Source organism: Gambusia affinis, linkage group LG11 (assembly GCF_019740435.1).
Source record: "Gambusia affinis linkage group LG11, SWU_Gaff_1.0, whole genome shotgun sequence".
NCBI lineage: Eukaryota > Metazoa > Chordata > Actinopteri > Cyprinodontiformes > Poeciliidae > Gambusia > Gambusia affinis.
The window spans coordinates 2,248,694-2,266,510 of record NC_057878.1 but is presented as its reverse complement, the minus strand read 5'-3'; the positions used below and the strand labels follow the sequence as shown (position 1 = coordinate 2,266,510).

The 17,817-nt window shown below is 37.5% G+C and overlaps 2 protein-coding genes across 3 annotated transcripts; both read left to right on the top strand.

The window, feature by feature from the left end:
- Positions 1 to 3,104: 3,104 nt before the first annotated feature.
- On the top strand, positions 3,105 to 3,873 carry LOC122839499 (gamma-crystallin M3-like). Its single transcript, XM_044131108.1, has 3 exons — positions 3,105 to 3,188; positions 3,269 to 3,508; positions 3,595 to 3,873. The coding sequence occupies exons 1-3, from the start codon at positions 3,141 to 3,143 to the stop codon at positions 3,871 to 3,873; spliced, it is 567 nt and encodes a 188-aa protein (XP_043987043.1). The 5' UTR covers positions 3,105 to 3,140.
- Positions 3,874 to 10,330: 6,457 nt separating this feature from the next.
- LOC122839498 lies at positions 10,331 to 17,401 on the top strand. Of its 2 annotated transcripts, none has more exons than XM_044131105.1 (6): positions 10,331 to 10,494; positions 10,573 to 10,654; positions 11,815 to 12,135; positions 12,354 to 12,611; positions 13,665 to 13,723; positions 16,890 to 17,401. In XM_044131105.1, the coding sequence occupies exons 2-6, from the start codon at positions 10,606 to 10,608 to the stop codon at positions 16,893 to 16,895; spliced, it is 693 nt and encodes a 230-aa protein (XP_043987040.1). In that variant the 5' UTR covers positions 10,331 to 10,494; positions 10,573 to 10,605; the 3' UTR covers positions 16,896 to 17,401. The 2 variants fall into 2 exon arrangements, with proteins under 2 accessions (XP_043987040.1, XP_043987041.1); XM_044131106.1 differs by having other exon boundaries at positions 10,449 to 10,494; positions 10,602 to 10,654.
- The last annotated feature ends 416 nt before the right edge of the window (positions 17,402 to 17,817 follow it).

The following is a 17,817-nucleotide window of genomic DNA, read 5'->3' as shown; positions in this document are numbered from 1 at the left end:
AAAGAGGTTTGTTTTGTCAAACGACTGGAAGCGACATCAACTCATCCACAACCACGTCCACTCAATTTGAACTCTGGTATTTGAGGCCCATTATATTTGAAAGTTTGGGTATCCTAGACAGGACAGGTAAATAGAATTCCCAAAGAATGTCTTCAGTTCTTCAGGAGTGGTATTTAATGTTGCTCCAGACACAAGGACTTCATGCTGAATTGTGCACAGGGCCATCACTTCAAACACAGAGTCATCAAGGTACTGCTTATAATAATCCACTGGGGTCCAGTTTTGGTGTGTCAGGCATTATTGCTCTGAATGATCACTGAGACAAATTTCTTGTTCTAAATCCTAATTGAAGTTCAAAACAAAAGAAGGTACACATTGTACAACAACTGAAAATATGCAGAATTTAACTTGCACAATAGCATACGTAATTAATAATTGCTTGCTTTGTGGTACAGTTATCAATTTAACTGTGCCACAATTAAATTGATTTATATTATTTATATTTATATTATTTTTCAGTCTCAGGAAATGACTGAGGGACGAAGAGACTGATGTCTGGTTCTTTAGGTTCTGTGGTGTTCCTCCCCTGATCCATGAAAATATGGTCACCCTATTTTTGGTGATGTATGAACTTGCATACATGTGCCTTATGGTTTACTATTGACACACCCAAATATCTGTATTGTGAGACAAAGGGTTTCTATCCTACTTGAAAACTAATGAACCATGAAAGGGACTGTTTTGAAAATCCAATATAATTTGACAGTCAAATAAGAAACGGTGTTGATTTGAACAATGAACTTATCAAACAATAAAAACAACAAACAGTGTCTTGATAATTGGAAATTAATTTCTCCTGTCTTGAATAGAAAGCTCCTTTCATTTGAGATTTAGGCAGAAAGAAATATCAAAACATTTACCCAACTGAAAGTCAAAATATGGAATGCTTTGCCATATCAGAACTTTCAAAAAGGAAAAAATTAATTCTGGTCAGGTGTATGTAAACATGGCATAGCTTTTCAAACTCTGTCTTCACAACATTTGGCAGGACATCATAAAGCTTCCACAGAGATGGAGCTCTCTGGCAATATGCAGAATAATGTCCCAGGCCATCTTTGGTCAAGCTTCCCCTGAAAGCGAAGACTGCTCTCAAAGTAAGTGTTTATACTTGGAGAACCATAATGGAGGGAAATTCACTCAAGGTAAATTCAGTTGGATTTGGAAGGTCAGTGTCAATCCATGCTATTTCTCCAATGCTGTAGCTGAGAGTAACAGTTCCTGTGCAGAGAACATTTCCTGAGGTACTGGCTCCTGTTTTGAAATCAGATGGACATTCTGATTCATTCTGCAGTGATCGGAGGCAGGGAGACTGGAAGGAAGAGTCATTTTTCTACTGAAGTGTCAAACTGAGCCATGCCAGGATTTAGGTGAAACAAATGGTACTTCCCTGGTACTTCCTTTGTTTGCGTGGCTGTATTGTGAAGAGCAAGCAGTGTTTTGAGAGGTAAACGCTTGATACATTTCTCATCGTCTTCCCAATAACAGTGGCAATATTGCACTGGGCATCAATTTGGTGGGTGCCAGACCTCAACTGTGTTTTTGCAAACATTGAACTAGGCAGATCTGTCCTCTGTCAGTATGTCTTTGGGGTCACACCATCTGTAGTTATGGATCTCACCAGCTGCAAGAGTGGGTTATCACTGTCATTCATGGCAACATTTTGAAATACGGAGCTATCACAGAAAGCACAGCATAAGCACTGACAAAAGGCATCAAAGGAGCATGTGTTTAACACAGAGAGTGACAGTTTCCCAACTTTAACAGGCTGATGCATGTTTCCATTTTTTAATAGTCCCACTTTCACTCTTTTGGCCCCAGATGATGAATCTGCATGGAGCCATTCTGTGCAGAAACTCAGGTATGAAGTCCTCTTCCTCTTTTTGGGTGGAAGAATTTGTCCTCTCCAGTTTTCAACCACGTTTTCATCTGCTGTGGAAAAGTTTCTAGTGGAAATATGAAAGCATGGTCCATTGTCTTTTTTTAACTTTATTTACAAAAAATAATGAAATTTTTTTATATGCTGAATTTCGTAACACTCAGAATTTAAACTGAAGAAATATGTATATGAAAATTTGATCACTTTGATATAGGAATGTGATTTCTTTTTAATAAATAAAAATTGCAACCATGTACAAATAATGGCACTGATTTTTTTTCATGTACAAATAATGACGCTGAATTTTTTTTTAGGTTAAAAATATATTCTCAATTTATTTTAACACTGAAAAAGTAAGCAGTAATATACAACATTCAAATTTCAGAGGCATTTTTAATTCAAATCCTGACAGCACATATTTACCTCCATAGTCAGTTAACCTATCAAAGGTTTCTAAAGCCATAACATCATCATCCAGGCTTTTTCTATTTTTTAAAGACACAATGTTCATTCTGCATGTAAACACCTGAATTCAAAGCAAGTTACAATAAAATCTCTAAGAAAATTTTCTCATTAAGTTTTCTGACATTTAGCAAATAGGAAAAAATGTTAATTCTTATTCACCTAGAACAAGAACAGTATGGCCTGATTTAACTTAACTGATTTAACAGACTGTCTTTTTATCCAGTGAATGTAAATATCTGGTTTCAATTGTAAGTTTCACCCTAAAACAAAACTAATCTTTTTCTCACAACAAGGTATACTTACAATACCGTTATTACCATAGGAGAATAGATTGCACCAAATTTCTTCATATTGAGTACCTTGAGCGCTGAAGTACATTTTCACTTTGTAAACACCAAAAACAAAAAAATCATTATAGTTTAGATAACCACTGTAGAAACAATGTTTCATTCAAGTCATACACAGAATTCTTAACATTCACGTGGCTCAGTCTATTGTAATAAGCACTGTTAAAAATGCTGCTTGTAAAATCTGAAAGACCTTTCTAAAGACTGAAGACAAAGAAAGAAACAGAACATAACCTCTGCATTCTGTGCAGCTCTATAGTAATTTGCTTAGTTAGTAGTTCTGTGAAGTGAGGGTCAGTTGTTCTTTACATTCGCTCAGGTATAAAAGGAAAGGGTTAAACCAGGTAGGAAGGCAGAACAGGAGCAAGAGCAACCACTCATCAGCAGCCAACATGAGCACCACTGAGACGAGCAACACTGACATGTACATGAGGGGCAAGGTAGGCAATCTATAGGGATTGAAAAATACTTATTCTGTCACATAGGAATTGATTTCAAAAGGTGGTTTTCTCTTTTCCAGATCATCTTCTATGAGGATAGGAACTTTATGGGTCGCCACTATGAGTGCATGAGCGACTGTGCTGACATGTCCTCCTACATGAGCAGGTGTCACTCCTGCAGGGTGGAGAGCTGCTTCATGGTCTATGACCGCCCCAACTACATGGGAAACCAGTATTTCTTCAGGAGGGGAGAATACGCTGACTACATGAGTATGATGGGCTGGAGGGACTGGATCAGGTCTTGTCGTATGATTCCCATGGTGGGTTGGTGAAGCTTTCTGCTAATCTGAACTAACAGCAGCGTATTCATTACCTTTATATTTGTTTGGTTTTTTTTCTTTTACAGTACAGGGGATCCTACAGGATGAGGATCTATGAAAGAGAGAACTTCGGTGGTCACATGCATGAGTGTATGGATGACTGTGACTCCTTCCTGGATCGTTACCACATGTCTGACTGCATGTCCTGCCATGTGATGGACGGCCACTGGCTGATGTACGAGCACCCTCACTACAGAGGCAGGATGATGTACATGAGGCCTGGAGAGTACAGGAGCTTCAGGGAGATGGGATATGGAGGCATGAGGTTCATGAGCATGAGGAGAATCATGGATTCCTGGTATTAAATATGTCATGTTTAATGCTGGTGAATAAAAGTATTTTGAAATTATGATAATTTTTTCATGGCTGTATATTAACACCTGGTCTAAAAGACTCATCAAAATAGGAAACATCAAGGGTTGACATAGCACCATATCCATGTCAATTGAGACCTTAGTTTTTCTCTTCTGCTTGGTGAGTGGCGCATCCTACAGAGTTGTCTCCAGAGTATTTGGGATGCCTCATTCCACTGTCAATGACATCGTCAGATCTAGTCTTCTGTGACCCTCTGAGGTCACAGAAGGGGTAGTTGACATTTGCCACCAAGTCATCCACCTCCTTAAAACCCCAGAGGACCCAAGTACACCTCACTGCACCAAACAGGAAGGGGCAGGGACGTCACCTTGCTTAATTAAGTTTCTTATGTATACATTCTATGTATATATATGTATGTTTTTTTTATCATAGTTGATCATGTTGCTTTTCATGTCTCCTTATTTTTTATTCATCCTATAATTGTGATAGAAATATTGCAAGGCTTGGATGCCACAGAGCCTTTGTAAAGACTGTGGGTGCAATCGACGGGTGCCACATCCACATCAAGTGTCCAAGCGGCCCTGATGGTCACTGCTATCGGAATAGGAAACTATTCCCATCCATTGTACTACTATCCATTTGTAATCATCAGGGCAGCTTCGACACCTACGTGGGCTGGCCCGATGTACAGTCCAGACCAAAAGTTTGGACACACCTTCTGATTGAATTCGATATTGGTCCCATGGCCAAGGTTGAACCAGATTGGTGCAGCTCCACAAGACTCTTCCTGATGTCCTGACCAATTTATTTTTTGACTTTCCCATCATGTCAAACAAGACAGCAATGTGTCCAGATCTGACCTTAACATACATCCACAGTTGTGTTTGCAGAAACATCAAGAAGAGTTAGATGAAATGTATAAAGAAAACACATGCGGTGTTTTTATTTATCTAGATTAAAATGGATTGAGGAAGGTGAAAAAAATACCAAATACTTTATTAATATGGAAAACAGAAACTTTGAAAGAAAATCATTATCCAAATTAAATATAAATAATCCTGTAACAGAAGATAATTCAGTAATTTCAAAATATATATAAATTTTTTATAGAGATCTTCATAAAAATGCTAACTGCACAGATAGCACAGATGTATTAAACTCTTTAGTAGAAGTGAACAATGCTAATGACTCTTTAAAAGAGGATTGTGTTGAAAAAATCTGTATTGAGGAGATAAAATGGGGCATCAATAACCTTAAATCTAACAAGTCACCAGGCAATGATGGTTTGACATCAGAATTTTATCGCAAATTCTTGACGGAAACTTCAGAATTTCTTTTCGCAGTTTATAATGAATCCATTAACAATGACTCATTGTTAATGGATTATAAGACCCTGTTTCATTGACCCTATCTCATCACTCTGATCACTCTGATCACTCTGATCCCTAAACCAAATAAAGACCATTTAATAACAGGTAACTGGCGTGGCATCACTTTATGAAATAATGACTATAAAATTGTGGCCTCCATTTTAGTTAAAAGACTGAAAAATGGTTTAAATGATATTATCCACGAATCTCAAAACGGCTTCATGCCTGGATGGAACATTTCTGATAATATTCGATTAGTACTAGATTTAGTTGATTATAAAGATGTGACGATCTGTGTTTTTCTGTGTATTTATTTTGAGTTTCCTGTCTTTGAGTATTCTGGCTTCCTCCCAAAGTCCAAAAGCATGACTGTTAGGTTAATTGATTTCTCTAAAATCAATTAATCTTCCTTGTGATCTACTTGTGTCTCCAGTTCGTCATAATTTTACTATTTTTTGTTCTCCATGATTTTACCTCCACCAATCCCTCTGATTGGAGCTGTTTCCTCCCATTGGTTGAAGACACTCCTTATAGTCACATCTCTGCAGCCACTGGTTTCTCTCTTTTTGAAGTCTCTCTACGTCAGTGTTTCCCAATTCCAGTCCTTGGGGCCCCCCTGCCTGCATGTTTTAGATGTGCCTCTATACCAGAACAGCTGATTCAAATGATTGCATGACATCTTCTGCAGCCACCAAGTACTGCAGGAGCCTGTTAATCACCCAAAGATTCAATCCAGGTGTGTGGCAGAAGGGAAACACCTAAAACATGCACGCATGTTTTAGGTGCCTGCATGTTCCAAGGACTGGAATTAAGAAACACTTCTCTAGGTTACCAGCCACCATTGCTCTCCTCTGATGAGAATAACATTGCTGTCACATCCATACAACATCACATCCGCCGCTGCAAAAACATCTGGAAAACCACCATCGACGCCCTCAATAACACCTCCGCCCAGTACAAGTGCCTCGCTGACCAGAAACGGACCCCCGGCTCCCACCTACACTCCTGGCCAGAAGGTTTGGTTGTCCACTCTTGATTTTCCGTTAAAATCTATCTCAAATAAATTTTTCCCAGGTTCATTGGCCCATTTGATAACGATACTATATTCACTCCATCTGCAGTACGTCTCCGTCTTCTGGCTTCCCTATGCAGCCATCCCACTTTTCATGTCTCCCAGATCAAGCCCGTCCAGACCAGCAGTTTGTCTTTTTCTGTTGGAACACAAACACTCAAAAGAAAAGTGTTGTATTCATTTATTCCAGTTTGTTCTGTTAGAGAAACATTTAAACTGTTAAGAGTGACAGTTGCCAAAATACTATACTGTGACATCTTGTATGCTATAGCAACATTTTTTTGTGTGTAGATTTATTTTCTGTGAACAGACTGTTAACTACAATTTGATTTTCTTTCAATTTGTCTCATTATATCTGACCCTGATAGAATTATGTGACTGTCTATTTCTCTGACCCCCCAAATATAATATTAGAAGAAAAAAAAATTTCTAGGTGTATTAATAGCCAAGATACCACAAAATGTGTCTTTAGTCATGGCCATCTTGGAAGCTAGTCTAATATCCAACTGCATAGGACAAAATTACCTTCACTTACCATGTTAGTACAACAAAAGAAAAAAAAAAAACAGATTGGAAATTCTTTCTTATTTTTTAACAAGTTTTCTGTCCTATAACAGTAGGCCTCAGTCAGATGTGTCAGCCATCTTGAAAAATGGTCACCATATTGAGCTTTATCATGGCCAGTAGTATGTCACATCACCATTGGAAAGATTGTTTCACTTATTTGCTTCACTAATAGGACTGTAATATCTTCAAGGTCTTATGCTATCAGCATGTGCAATTAGTCACATTCCTGAAACAAAACTCACACTTTTGTATCACATTTTAACAACAACCTTGTTTCCCCTGATTACCTTCTCTGTGTATTTAAAGTATTTAAACCCACTTGTCTCTTGTTCCCTGTCGGATCCTTGTCATGGATATGTGCAGAAGCTGGCCTGCCTACAGTATTAGGATATGCCCAAACAGAATGCAGTGCGTTTTTAAGTCCAGCCCATTGTCCGGGGCATGTACGCTCAAGAACAGGGGTAGGGAACTCCAGGCCTCGGGAGCCTGCAACCTTTAGATGTATCTCAGCTTCAACACACCTGAATCCAATAGCTGAATGACCTCCTAAGTGCAGTCAGGTTCTCCAGAGTCCTGCTAATGACCTCATTATTTTACTCAGGTGTGTTGAAGCTGAGATGCATCTAAAAGTCGCAGGAGACCGTCTCTCGAGGCCTGGAGTTCCCTACCCCTGCTCAAGAAGAATATATAATGTGCTCTGATTACTTGGCTCTTTCTGTGGTGTTAACACTGCATAAAGAATACATTCATCTATTATCCAACACACTTATCTCTACTGGGGTCACCCAGTAGGGGTCTATCTCTAGCAGTCAACAGGCGAAAGGCGGGTATGAGGATTTGGATTTTGTGGGTGTTTTTTCAGTTAATTGGGTTAATTGTTGTCCTTTCTACCCCTTGATTGTCCACAGCTGTCCCTTGTTTCCCCAATAGAGCTTTGGAACCTGACGTCACTCCTGTAGATGTAGTCTGCAGTGAAGATTATGAAGGGATATGAGCGCCATCTGGGGCCATAAACATAACTGGCAAAAATCACTTTCTCGCAGATTTTTTGAATCCAAGTTTCTTAAAATAATTTAGCAATGGTACGAACTTGCTGCGTTATTGGATGTAATGTCCAATCACATGACTGAAATGGTAAAAAGATGAAAAACAGACCATCAGCAGTTGAAACGTCTTGATGTTACATTCTCCAACATCCAAAGATACCTACTGGTTTGCTCGGTGAATGTCTAAATTCGAATCGTTGGTGTCGTGTCATAATTTTTTGCTAGAATTTTGTCCGGGTGTACTCATGTTCAGTTTATGTTGAGTTCATTTAAGTGGGTCAACCTTGTTTAGGTCGGGCTTATATTTTTTATGTAGCATAGTCCGAGTTTTGTCAGTGGACATCAAGGTTATTCCATTACTGTGAAGTGAACTATTTAAGTTTTGTAGTGTTGTCAAATTGACAGTATTAATACTGATGTGTGTTCTAGGAAGCAAGTTGGAGAGGCTGAGGAGGAAACCCCAGGAGAGGAGCTCAGCAAGGCTGCACACTCTGAAGAGGAACATGAACCATTTGTGTTGAAATATGTGTCAGTTGGAAGTGGCTCATTTCTCTCACTTAATAATTTCATGTGGCAAACATTCATGAAACGTTTGATTCAAGCACTTCAAGTTGCATGTAAACAGGTGATGAAGTGAAACAGTTGATGAAATGAATCATATTTTAAGTAAAAATTTGATATTAAAAATATTTTATGTAATAATTGTACATGTAATGAAAGATTATATTTTTAAATATCACATTTTATGTGATTAAAGTAAACAATTATATAATCAGACATTTTGTCCGGGTGAGTACATTAAATGTTTACTGCAAAACCAGATGAAAGAGCCCATCTTTAAACATTTAATGTGTAATTAAACATTTCAGAGTAAACAATAAAAGCGGTAAGTAAATGTTATAAAATATATGACACTTTAAGTAAATATTTGTTGTATTTAAACATATTTCAGGTAAGAAGTGAACATAAAATAAAATAGATCCTGTCCTAGAATTTTATGAAATTGAACATTACAGGTAACAAATGTGATGATCATCTGAGGTAATACATTTTATAACATTTTTTTAAATATAAAATTAGTAAAAAAATAAAAAAGGGGCCAAAATGGAATAAAAATATGTGCCTCATCTATACAGTTTAGTAGAATAATTTCACATGGATTTTGAGTTAATAGGTCACATGACCTAGAAGCTATTGAAGAAAACTACTAAATTTTGATGACAGAAATAGCTAAAAAATATAGAAAGTGCTAAAATGTAATAAAGATGAGTGTGCTTCATCTATATAGTGTAGTAGAACATTTTCACACTGATTTTGGGTTAATGGGGCAACGATTTGGAAACTATTGAAGAAAAGATATTAGTTAACATTAAAATTATTTAAAATATTGAATATGAATTAAAATTTCAATAGAGGATAGTGTGGCTCATGTAATAGCATGAATTACCACTTTTTTGTATCAGGTGGTCACAAGGCAAGACATTTATTTACAGTGTTTGGTTTGGAAATTGACGGTCTCTATGTGAACCTCCGAGCGCTTGAGGAGGGAGCGATAGATAACAGCTGGCTGAAATTAGCATAAATCAGATCAACCTTGAACTAAACAGCCGTTGCTCTGCGGAGCGCAAATATCCAATATCCAACTTGAAAACATGCGTTCGGAAACACAATGAAACGCCTGAATAAAGTGTGTTTTGGTCTGTGGCCTTTAAAAATGCTACAGAGCGACTGCGCGAGACGTAAACGTCATACGTAGTGACGTTGGTTCCAAAGCTCTATGACGTTCCCTGTGTATTCAAACCCACTTGTGTCTCTTGTTTCTGGTCAGATCCTTAACATGGTTTGTCATTGTCGTATGTGTCTTGTTTTTGTGATCACAGTTTTTGTGTTCTCATCCAGTGTCTACGTTCCCTGCTTGATGGTTTACCTGTGCCACCTGGATTTTGTGAACTTAAGAAACCTATATTAAACTATAATTTTGCACTTCAACCTGGGTCCAACCGCGTTCATCCTCACCACCTCAAATTCCACAATTTATGACAGCGGGGTTACCCTCAATAGGTCGCCAGTCCATCGCAAGGCACATAAACAATACATGTAGCACATTTCAAGCTTGCATCACCATTGGAAAGATTGTTTCACTTATTTACTTCAATAATAGCACTGTAATATCTTCAAGGTTTTCTGCTATCAGTAGGTCTGCTGCAATTAGTCACATACCTGAAACAACACACACTTTTGTATCACATTGTAATGACTGAACGTGCAGAAACTGGCCTGCCCACAGAATTAGCATACGGCCAAATAGATTGCGGTGCGTTCCTAAGTCCAGCCTATTGTCTGGGGCATACTAACAAAAGAAGATAAATATGTAAAGTACTCTGATTTCTTGCCTCTTTCTGTGGTAACACTGCATAAAAGGCTCAGTGCTGTACAACTTTACATGTGGTCAAGAATAAATTGGTCTCTGGTTTGCTACTGACTCCAACTCCTTTCCTTGGGCTGCCAATAGAAGAGCTGAGTGATAGAAAAAGCTAACAATTACCTGAACCAAAGGTATTTGTACAGTTTTTCTTCTGAAGCTAATCAGTAACAGGACAAGCTATCAACTGTAGAATATGTTTATTTTAACAGCTATTCAACAACAAATCTAATCTTCATAGAGACATGAAAGCTGTGATTGGACTTCAGTTAATGCTGATAGGAGTCTGCTGTGGTGAGCTCTTTATGATTCTTTTCACATAACACTTTATTGACTCTGTGGTTGTTTTGCCTGGTTTTCTGATACATTCTAGCTGGCTGTACTTTTAGAGAAAAAAACAGTGAAATCTCTTAATGATACATTGTTTAATATTTTCTACATTGGTTCATTTTTTTCATGTTGTGGATTTCAAGGATATTCTTAGAGTTTCCTTCTTAAACCAAAATCAAAGTCTTCATTTGCTGTATCTGCATTGGGTCATGCCTATGATGTTATCAGACACACAAATCATTACAGTATGGGTGATAATCTTTCAATTATCAATACCTTATTTAATCCCAGCTGATGAAAAAGTTTTTGTTGTCGTATTATTAAGTCAGTACACACATTGTTAGCATAAAGTCAAATGTATTTATCATTTTTAATTACCGGTAGGTATCTGAAGCTTTTTCTTTTGGCGTGAAATGATTATAGAATGAACAGAAATACTACTACTACTACTACTAATAATAATAATAATTATTATAGTAGTAGCCATGGCAGCTGAGGTTTTGAGGAGACAGAGCAGAATACACAATACGAAACAGATGAACTGATGTTGGATTATCTCAGTGTTCATGACAGTGAAAGGTTAATAGCAGAAGATGGAGATGTTCTGCTATCATCTGCATTTTCTCAGCAGATGTCCTCCTCCAGGAAGGTATCACAGCTAAACAGAACACCAGTCCAGGTGGAGCTCCTGTGGAAAGAAAAATAACTGAGAGTGTACGCAAAGTTAACAGCAAATAATGTAAATTTGAGAAGAGTAGAGGAAGAAAATTAGAAAAGTGGCTAGTTTTTCTAGCCACTTTGGAGCATAACTATAGAAATAGCTCAGAACACCATAAGCCTGTCTAACTAATAACATAATTACCAGCTATAACACCTGTGCCAATATGGAATTTTGATATCTGCCTAAATTTTCAGATTGGTGTATCTCCAGTATATTGTGATATTTGTGGGTCATTGTGATTCATATTGGATTTGCAGTTGCAATAAAAGTTATCAGCTGGCTGTACTTTCCAACTCCTTTTTGTCATCATAGCTCAATTTCAATGTCGAGTCTTGCTGTTGTGGGGTACGACAACTTGTTTCATACAATTACATTTTCCTTCTCATTTTTCTTCTTTTCTAAGGTTTGAAATCTTCCTGTGTTGCCATGCATGATGGAGTCAAATGCTATGGATCTTTGGGAGGAACATTGCACATTCAGCTAATGGCTGATGCCTCAAAAATACCTTATTTCAAGTGGACAAAGAGCCGCTCAGTGTTACTGCGCTGGATGGCCAAGAAGACTGTAACCCGTATAAGAGACAGCAGATTTAACTTTTTTCCAAGAAATGGGACAGTTAGGATCACTAACCTGAAAATGGATGACACTGGTCTATATAAACTTGATCTGATTAGTGAAAATGGAAAATACAACGGCTCAAAAACTCTGCAGCTGTACGTTGAAGGTAATCCACTGTTGATCTTCCTACATTTTCGGCTTCCTTTGTTTTTCTTTTCATATATTAATAGAAGTTATAAATTTCTAGCATTGTATTTCATACATAAAATGTGAAATATAGCTGTCATGTATGTTCTGTTCATTTCCAACTTCTCATCAAATGGAAAAAAGGCATATATTTTAATTTAATATTTAAATAATATTTCTGTGTTTTTTTTCTCTCAGCTCCTGTGTCTTCTGCCCGGCTAGTCTCTAAGTGTGCTTCCTTGGGTAAGCAGAGGGTGTTCTGCTTTTCTGAGGCCGGGGACAATACTTGGTACGAATGGACTCTGGATGGAAAACCACTGAAAGGCTTTGAGAACATGTATGGAGACATTCTGGCCAGCACCATTCTTCTGAAACCAAAGACAACAGGTCGTCTGGTCTGCTCAATCAGGAATCACATCAGTCATTCCTTCAAAGAAATGAAGCTAACCAGCTGTGGTGAGTAAAACCATCATTTTAAATGAAACAACCTGATCATTCATATTTATCAGCTTTAATTTTGAAAGCTTCCCACCGGAGTGATATTTAATCATAGCCACTCTGGGTATTTGGACCATCAGCAGCCAAGAAAACATGGACCAAATTGGAGGAGGAAAAAAAAAGAAGACTTTGAAGATCATTTATTAAGTCTTTTTGTGTGTGAAGTGGCGTTTTTGCATAAGGGTGTTTTTTTTTGCGTGCACAAATATATCAACAAAATTCTGTTTAACACAGATGTTTCTGTTAACAACAGATAAAGGTTTTATTCAAACAAACCATTGTAAAAAGCACAGGTGATAAACTCTGATAAACTTTATGCTTCTCTCCATGACAAGCTGGCAGTTCAACTCCTACTCAGTTGTGTGTATGTACTGCAGGGTGTAGTCAATCACCACAGCCAAATTTCATGCCTCATCATTGGCTTCTAGCTGCAATAACTTGTACTGACTGCAAACTACAGATTCTTCCTCTTTTAGTCCAAAGATAATAATGTTAGTTTTTGGGTTTTTTTGTCCAGATGGAAAATGTTATGACACCTTCAAGCATTGCTTTATTGAATTAATCTGCTTATTGCTTGGATGGTTTCATGGTCACCTGGGTGACAATGTAATGTAGAACTGTGTATCATCTGCAAAAATATGTTAACTAATCTTCAATCTTCACTGTTATAACCTTAGCTGGCAGGACGTTGTAGATATGAAATAAGAGGGGCCCAGGATTGAACCTGCAGGTATTCCGCATGCCACTTATGTTTGCTCAAATGAAAAGTTGCTTTTTGACACAAAAGCATTACTGTTCTTTAAGTAAGACTCAAACTACTCAAATTATGTACAACCCAAGTCTCCAGTCTTTTCAATTATGTATCATGTTCCTCTGTTCCACTTTTTAAAAGCACTGTGGCTACAAAGTGCTAGCCACAGTGCTTTGTGCTTCATGTTCTGTGCTTTCAGTATTTATTGGCGTCCAGGTAAGTGTCTTTTAATTCTTCATTGTCTGCTTATTCTCCAACAGTGACGGGTGGGAGAAAAAAAATCAGGTTAGCCCTGGACGAAACTGTCCCAAAGAAATCGGTACGTGGAATGTTACCAACACCTGGCACAGATTTTACTGTACTTTAGTTATGACTCACTACAGTACAAGTTACAACAATACTCAAGTTACAGCAATACTAGTGATGTTGATGAATGTATATGATTCCAGTCTATATTGTGGCAGGTCAACATAGTGGTTTTTCTTCACAGTACATGAACCACTTTCTTTCTTTGCCATTTTTGTGTTTAAACACTTGCTGTAATATTAGGGTCCATCAAAAAATACAATTAAAATGTATCTCAATTATTTGCACCACTGTTTAATCCAAATTAAATCAGTGGGTCCATAAGGCCCCCAGGGCTTCAGGGGCCTCTTAAATGCAAATATTTTAGCACAAACCACAGATACATAAATGTAACATTTGTTTATTGAGATTATCAATGCTTCTAAATGTGATTTACACCGTGTTCCAAATTATTATGCAAGTGATATTTTCTCAGATTTTCTTAAATGGTCAATGCAAATGACGGTCAGTATCATTTTCAAGTCATGAACTATTACAGTATAAATCAAATTTGACTGAACAAAGCTCCCCAAGAGAACATTATTTTTTTCAAAAATAAAAAACTCAAAATGCAGATTTCCTAAACATTTTATGGATTTTAAAGAACTGCAAACGGTCATTCTTTGAATGTGCAGCATTAACTGGTCACAGGTACTAAAATCAAAACCTATTTTATCAAAAACATCTTAACAGACCAAGTTACATGTTAGCATAGGACTCCTTTGATATTACAGCACAATTCTTGCATCCATTTAACTTGTGAGTTTGTGGAAAGTTTCTGCTTGAAATTCTTTGCAGGATGTCAGAATACCTTCCCAGAGCTGCTGTTTGATATGAACTGCATTCCACCATCAGATCTTCTGCTGGAGGAAACTCCAAAGGTTCTCAATAGGGTTGAGGTCAGGGGTCAGAGGAGGATGGTGACCACACCATGAGTTTCTTCCCTTTTATGCCCATAGCAGCCAATGACACAGTGGTATTTCTTGCAGCATTCATTGTCATGCATGAAGAAGATTTTGCTACAGAAGGTACGGCTCTTCTTTCTGAACCATGAAAGAAAGTGATCAGTCAGAAAGTCCATATATTTTGCCATGGTCATTTTCACACCTTCATGGACTCTGAAGGGCCCGACCAGCTCTCTCTCTCCACATGATTTCAGCCCAAAAAATGACTCCACCACCTCCTTGTTGACGTCACAGCCCTGTTGGGATGTGGTGGCCATTCACCACAAATCCACTACTGCGTCCATCTGGACCATCCAGGGTTGCACAGCAGTCATCAGTGAACAAGTCTGTTTGAAAATTAATCCTTCATGTACAGTTGGACCCACTGCGACCGTTTCTGCTTGTGAGCTCTGGTTAGGGGCCCAATAGTAGGTTCATGCACCACAAGCCTCTGGAGGATCCTCCACCTTGAGGTTCCAGAGGCTCCAGCAGCTTCAAATAACTGTTTGCTGCTTTTTAAAGGCATTTTAACAGCTGCTCTCTTAATCCAATGAATTTGTCTAACAGAATCCTTCCTCATTATGTCTTTATCTGTACAAACCATCTTTGTTCTGAATCAGCCACAAATCTCTTCACAGTACGAGAACGCTTCAGTTTTTCTTAAATATCTAATGTTTTCATACCTTGTCATATGTAACTACACTATCTGATGATTTTCATCAGCAGAGATCCTTTTTATTTCCCTTATTGCTTGAAACCTGTGGCCTGCTTAATAATGTGGAACATCCTTCTTAAGTAGATTTCCTTTAATTGAGCTCACCAGACAAACTCATCAACCAGCTCTCTGAAATTAATTATAGTGATTCACTATAATTGACACACAATACCATCTATAAATTTAATAGCACAACAACAAATCCAATCTTTATGACACTTAAATACAATTTGCATAATAATTTGGAGCATGGTGTAATAGTTTCAGCATACATAAATTCAAAGATTTGAAATTGTTTAACATTTATATGTAAGATTTTTAAGGAGCTGGCAAGTTTACTTTGTAAAAGTTCAAAGAACAATATTCATAGTTAGATTGTTTTGTTACCATAGCTACAGTCTGGTGCGCTGAGTTTAATCTTTGAGTTTGAGATCTGTTTATTCACAAATACACAAAGTGTACTACAAAGCAGAAAGCTGACGTCGTTGTTTCTCCCTACATCCAGTGTGTGGCGCAGGTTGCTACAATTGATAGTAGCCACACAGACACACCCGCTAGAAGGAAACAAACGCACCCAGTACAATACTTTCATTCTATTGGCTGAGAGGTTGCCAGGCGACTGTGCCAAAAGGCAGTTCTATGTTTCATAAGCGAGCGGAGTCTGAGTGCAAGGAGAAATTTTGAGTACAATCATTACAAGTTTAGAGAAGAAAAGACATGAAATCCTGCTTTCAGACTTAAAATGTGTGCTCTTGGATTCTGGCAGAAAAATTCCTCCATACACAAATGTCAAACTCTCCAAAGGCTTCAAACACTTCAAACAGACACACAAGATAAACCACAACATTTCTCGATGCGCCCTGGTCCACAGGCTTTGCATGTAAACCGGATGCCTCTGACGCTCTAATCGTATTTTGTTCTTAATGCAGCTTCACACTGCCTGGTTGTGAAGCTTACCAGAAGGACATTAAGAGATGCTTTTGCACCTTAACAGAAGTTCCCAAACAACGCTATTTTATGTAATGTTGATTTGCTGTTTACTTTGTCACATACTTTCTGAAGTATGTGACAAAGTAAGTATACTTCCTGGATTGTTTGCGCGTTGTGTATGTGTCAAAGTAACGTGAAACGTTTATGCATATATGGCCATTCCATGTGCCAGTGCTACTTCTTTTTCTTTGCAAATAGCTGCTGTGCATGACATTGTTGCTGGAGTGAGAAAAATACAAAAAATCTGGTGATTGTTTGGAGGCCGCCGTCCATCCTGGCGCACCGACCTCTCTGTGATACTCCAGACCTCACAGATGGCCAGTCTGCCTGAGCTCAACAAAAAAGTTGAGGTGTTAAGTTGCCAGGATGAATCAGCTAGTACAATAAAAGATCTGGTGGTGTTGGTGTTATTTTGCTTCTCATTTACTTGTATATGGATTGTGTTTCTCTGTAGTAATTCTTCTATTAACTGATATTTCTTTGTATTTCAGTTGTGAAGAGGAATATACTGGCCATTTTGCCCAGGTTGTTGGTTGCCTTTTGATTGCTGGAGATTGGCCCTGGCCTGACTGGTGACGCTGCAAGGATAATAATAATCAGAAAATGGATGGATGGAAGAGTAAAATATGTTAAACCTGAGGACTTCATACTGTTGTTTGACAGAAAACATTCTACTTACTAAGTTTGTTCATATGAAAATCGATTTCTGAAGTGAAATTTTAAAATATAAAATCTTATACAGAAAAGATTCTAGAATAATCAGCACAAATTCAATACATCATGAACCGAGTTATAATTTAGTGGCTCTTTTCTGATATTTGCCTGTAACAGGTCTGGTGTTATGTTCTGTAAGTTTGTCATTCTTGAACTTTGATATTTTCACTACCTTTCTTACATTTGCAAATGTGTTGTTTTTGTGTGGAGAATTTATTTAATCAAAAGGTATTAAAATTTAAATATAAAGTAATTTTTCATTAAAGAATAGTTTTTAAACCACACAGCATCATAAACAATGTGGTCTGTTTTTTGTCGTTTTTTGTCACCAACACATGTTGGTGACTTAAAGAACCTTATAGAGAAGAAAAACATTTAGATTTTTTTTTCAGCTGTATGAATAGTTGTGAATACACATTTGTCTGCCTTGCATCCATGTCACTTATTCCAGTTGCTATCTCATAGAGGAAATACAGATTTGTGAACTTATGCTATTGTTACGAACAATGTTAAGTTGACTAAAAGTTGCCATGGGCGTCACAGTGAAACAAAAAATAGACCCATACATTTTGAAGTTATATATTTTCTTTCTAGTGTTAAGTAGAATACATTTGTAATTAAATTAATGTGCTGAAGTCTATGAAGCACAATAAATTATGATTTAGTATAAGTAAAATACAAGGACAAAATTAATAAAATTACATA

Coding starts and splice junctions, on each gene's coding strand:
- LOC122839499 (XM_044131108.1), top strand. CDS start 3,141: ATGAGCACCACTGAGACGAGCAACACTGACATGTACATGAGGGGCAAG. Junction 3,189..3,268: donor ACATGTACATGAGGGGCAAG/GTAGGCAATCTA, acceptor TCTCTTTTCCAG/ATCATCTTCTATGAGGATAG. Junction 3,509..3,594: donor CTTGTCGTATGATTCCCATG/GTGGGTTGGTGA, acceptor TTTCTTTTACAG/TACAGGGGATCCTACAGGAT.
- LOC122839498 (XM_044131105.1), top strand. CDS start 10,606: ATGAAAGCTGTGATTGGACTTCAGTTAATGCTGATAGGAGTCTGCTGT. Junction 12,136..12,353: donor TCTGCAGCTGTACGTTGAAG/GTAATCCACTGT, acceptor TTTTTCTCTCAG/CTCCTGTGTCTTCTGCCCGG. Junction 12,612..13,664: donor AATGAAGCTAACCAGCTGTG/GTGAGTAAAACC, acceptor ATTCTCCAACAG/TGACGGGTGGGAGAAAAAAA.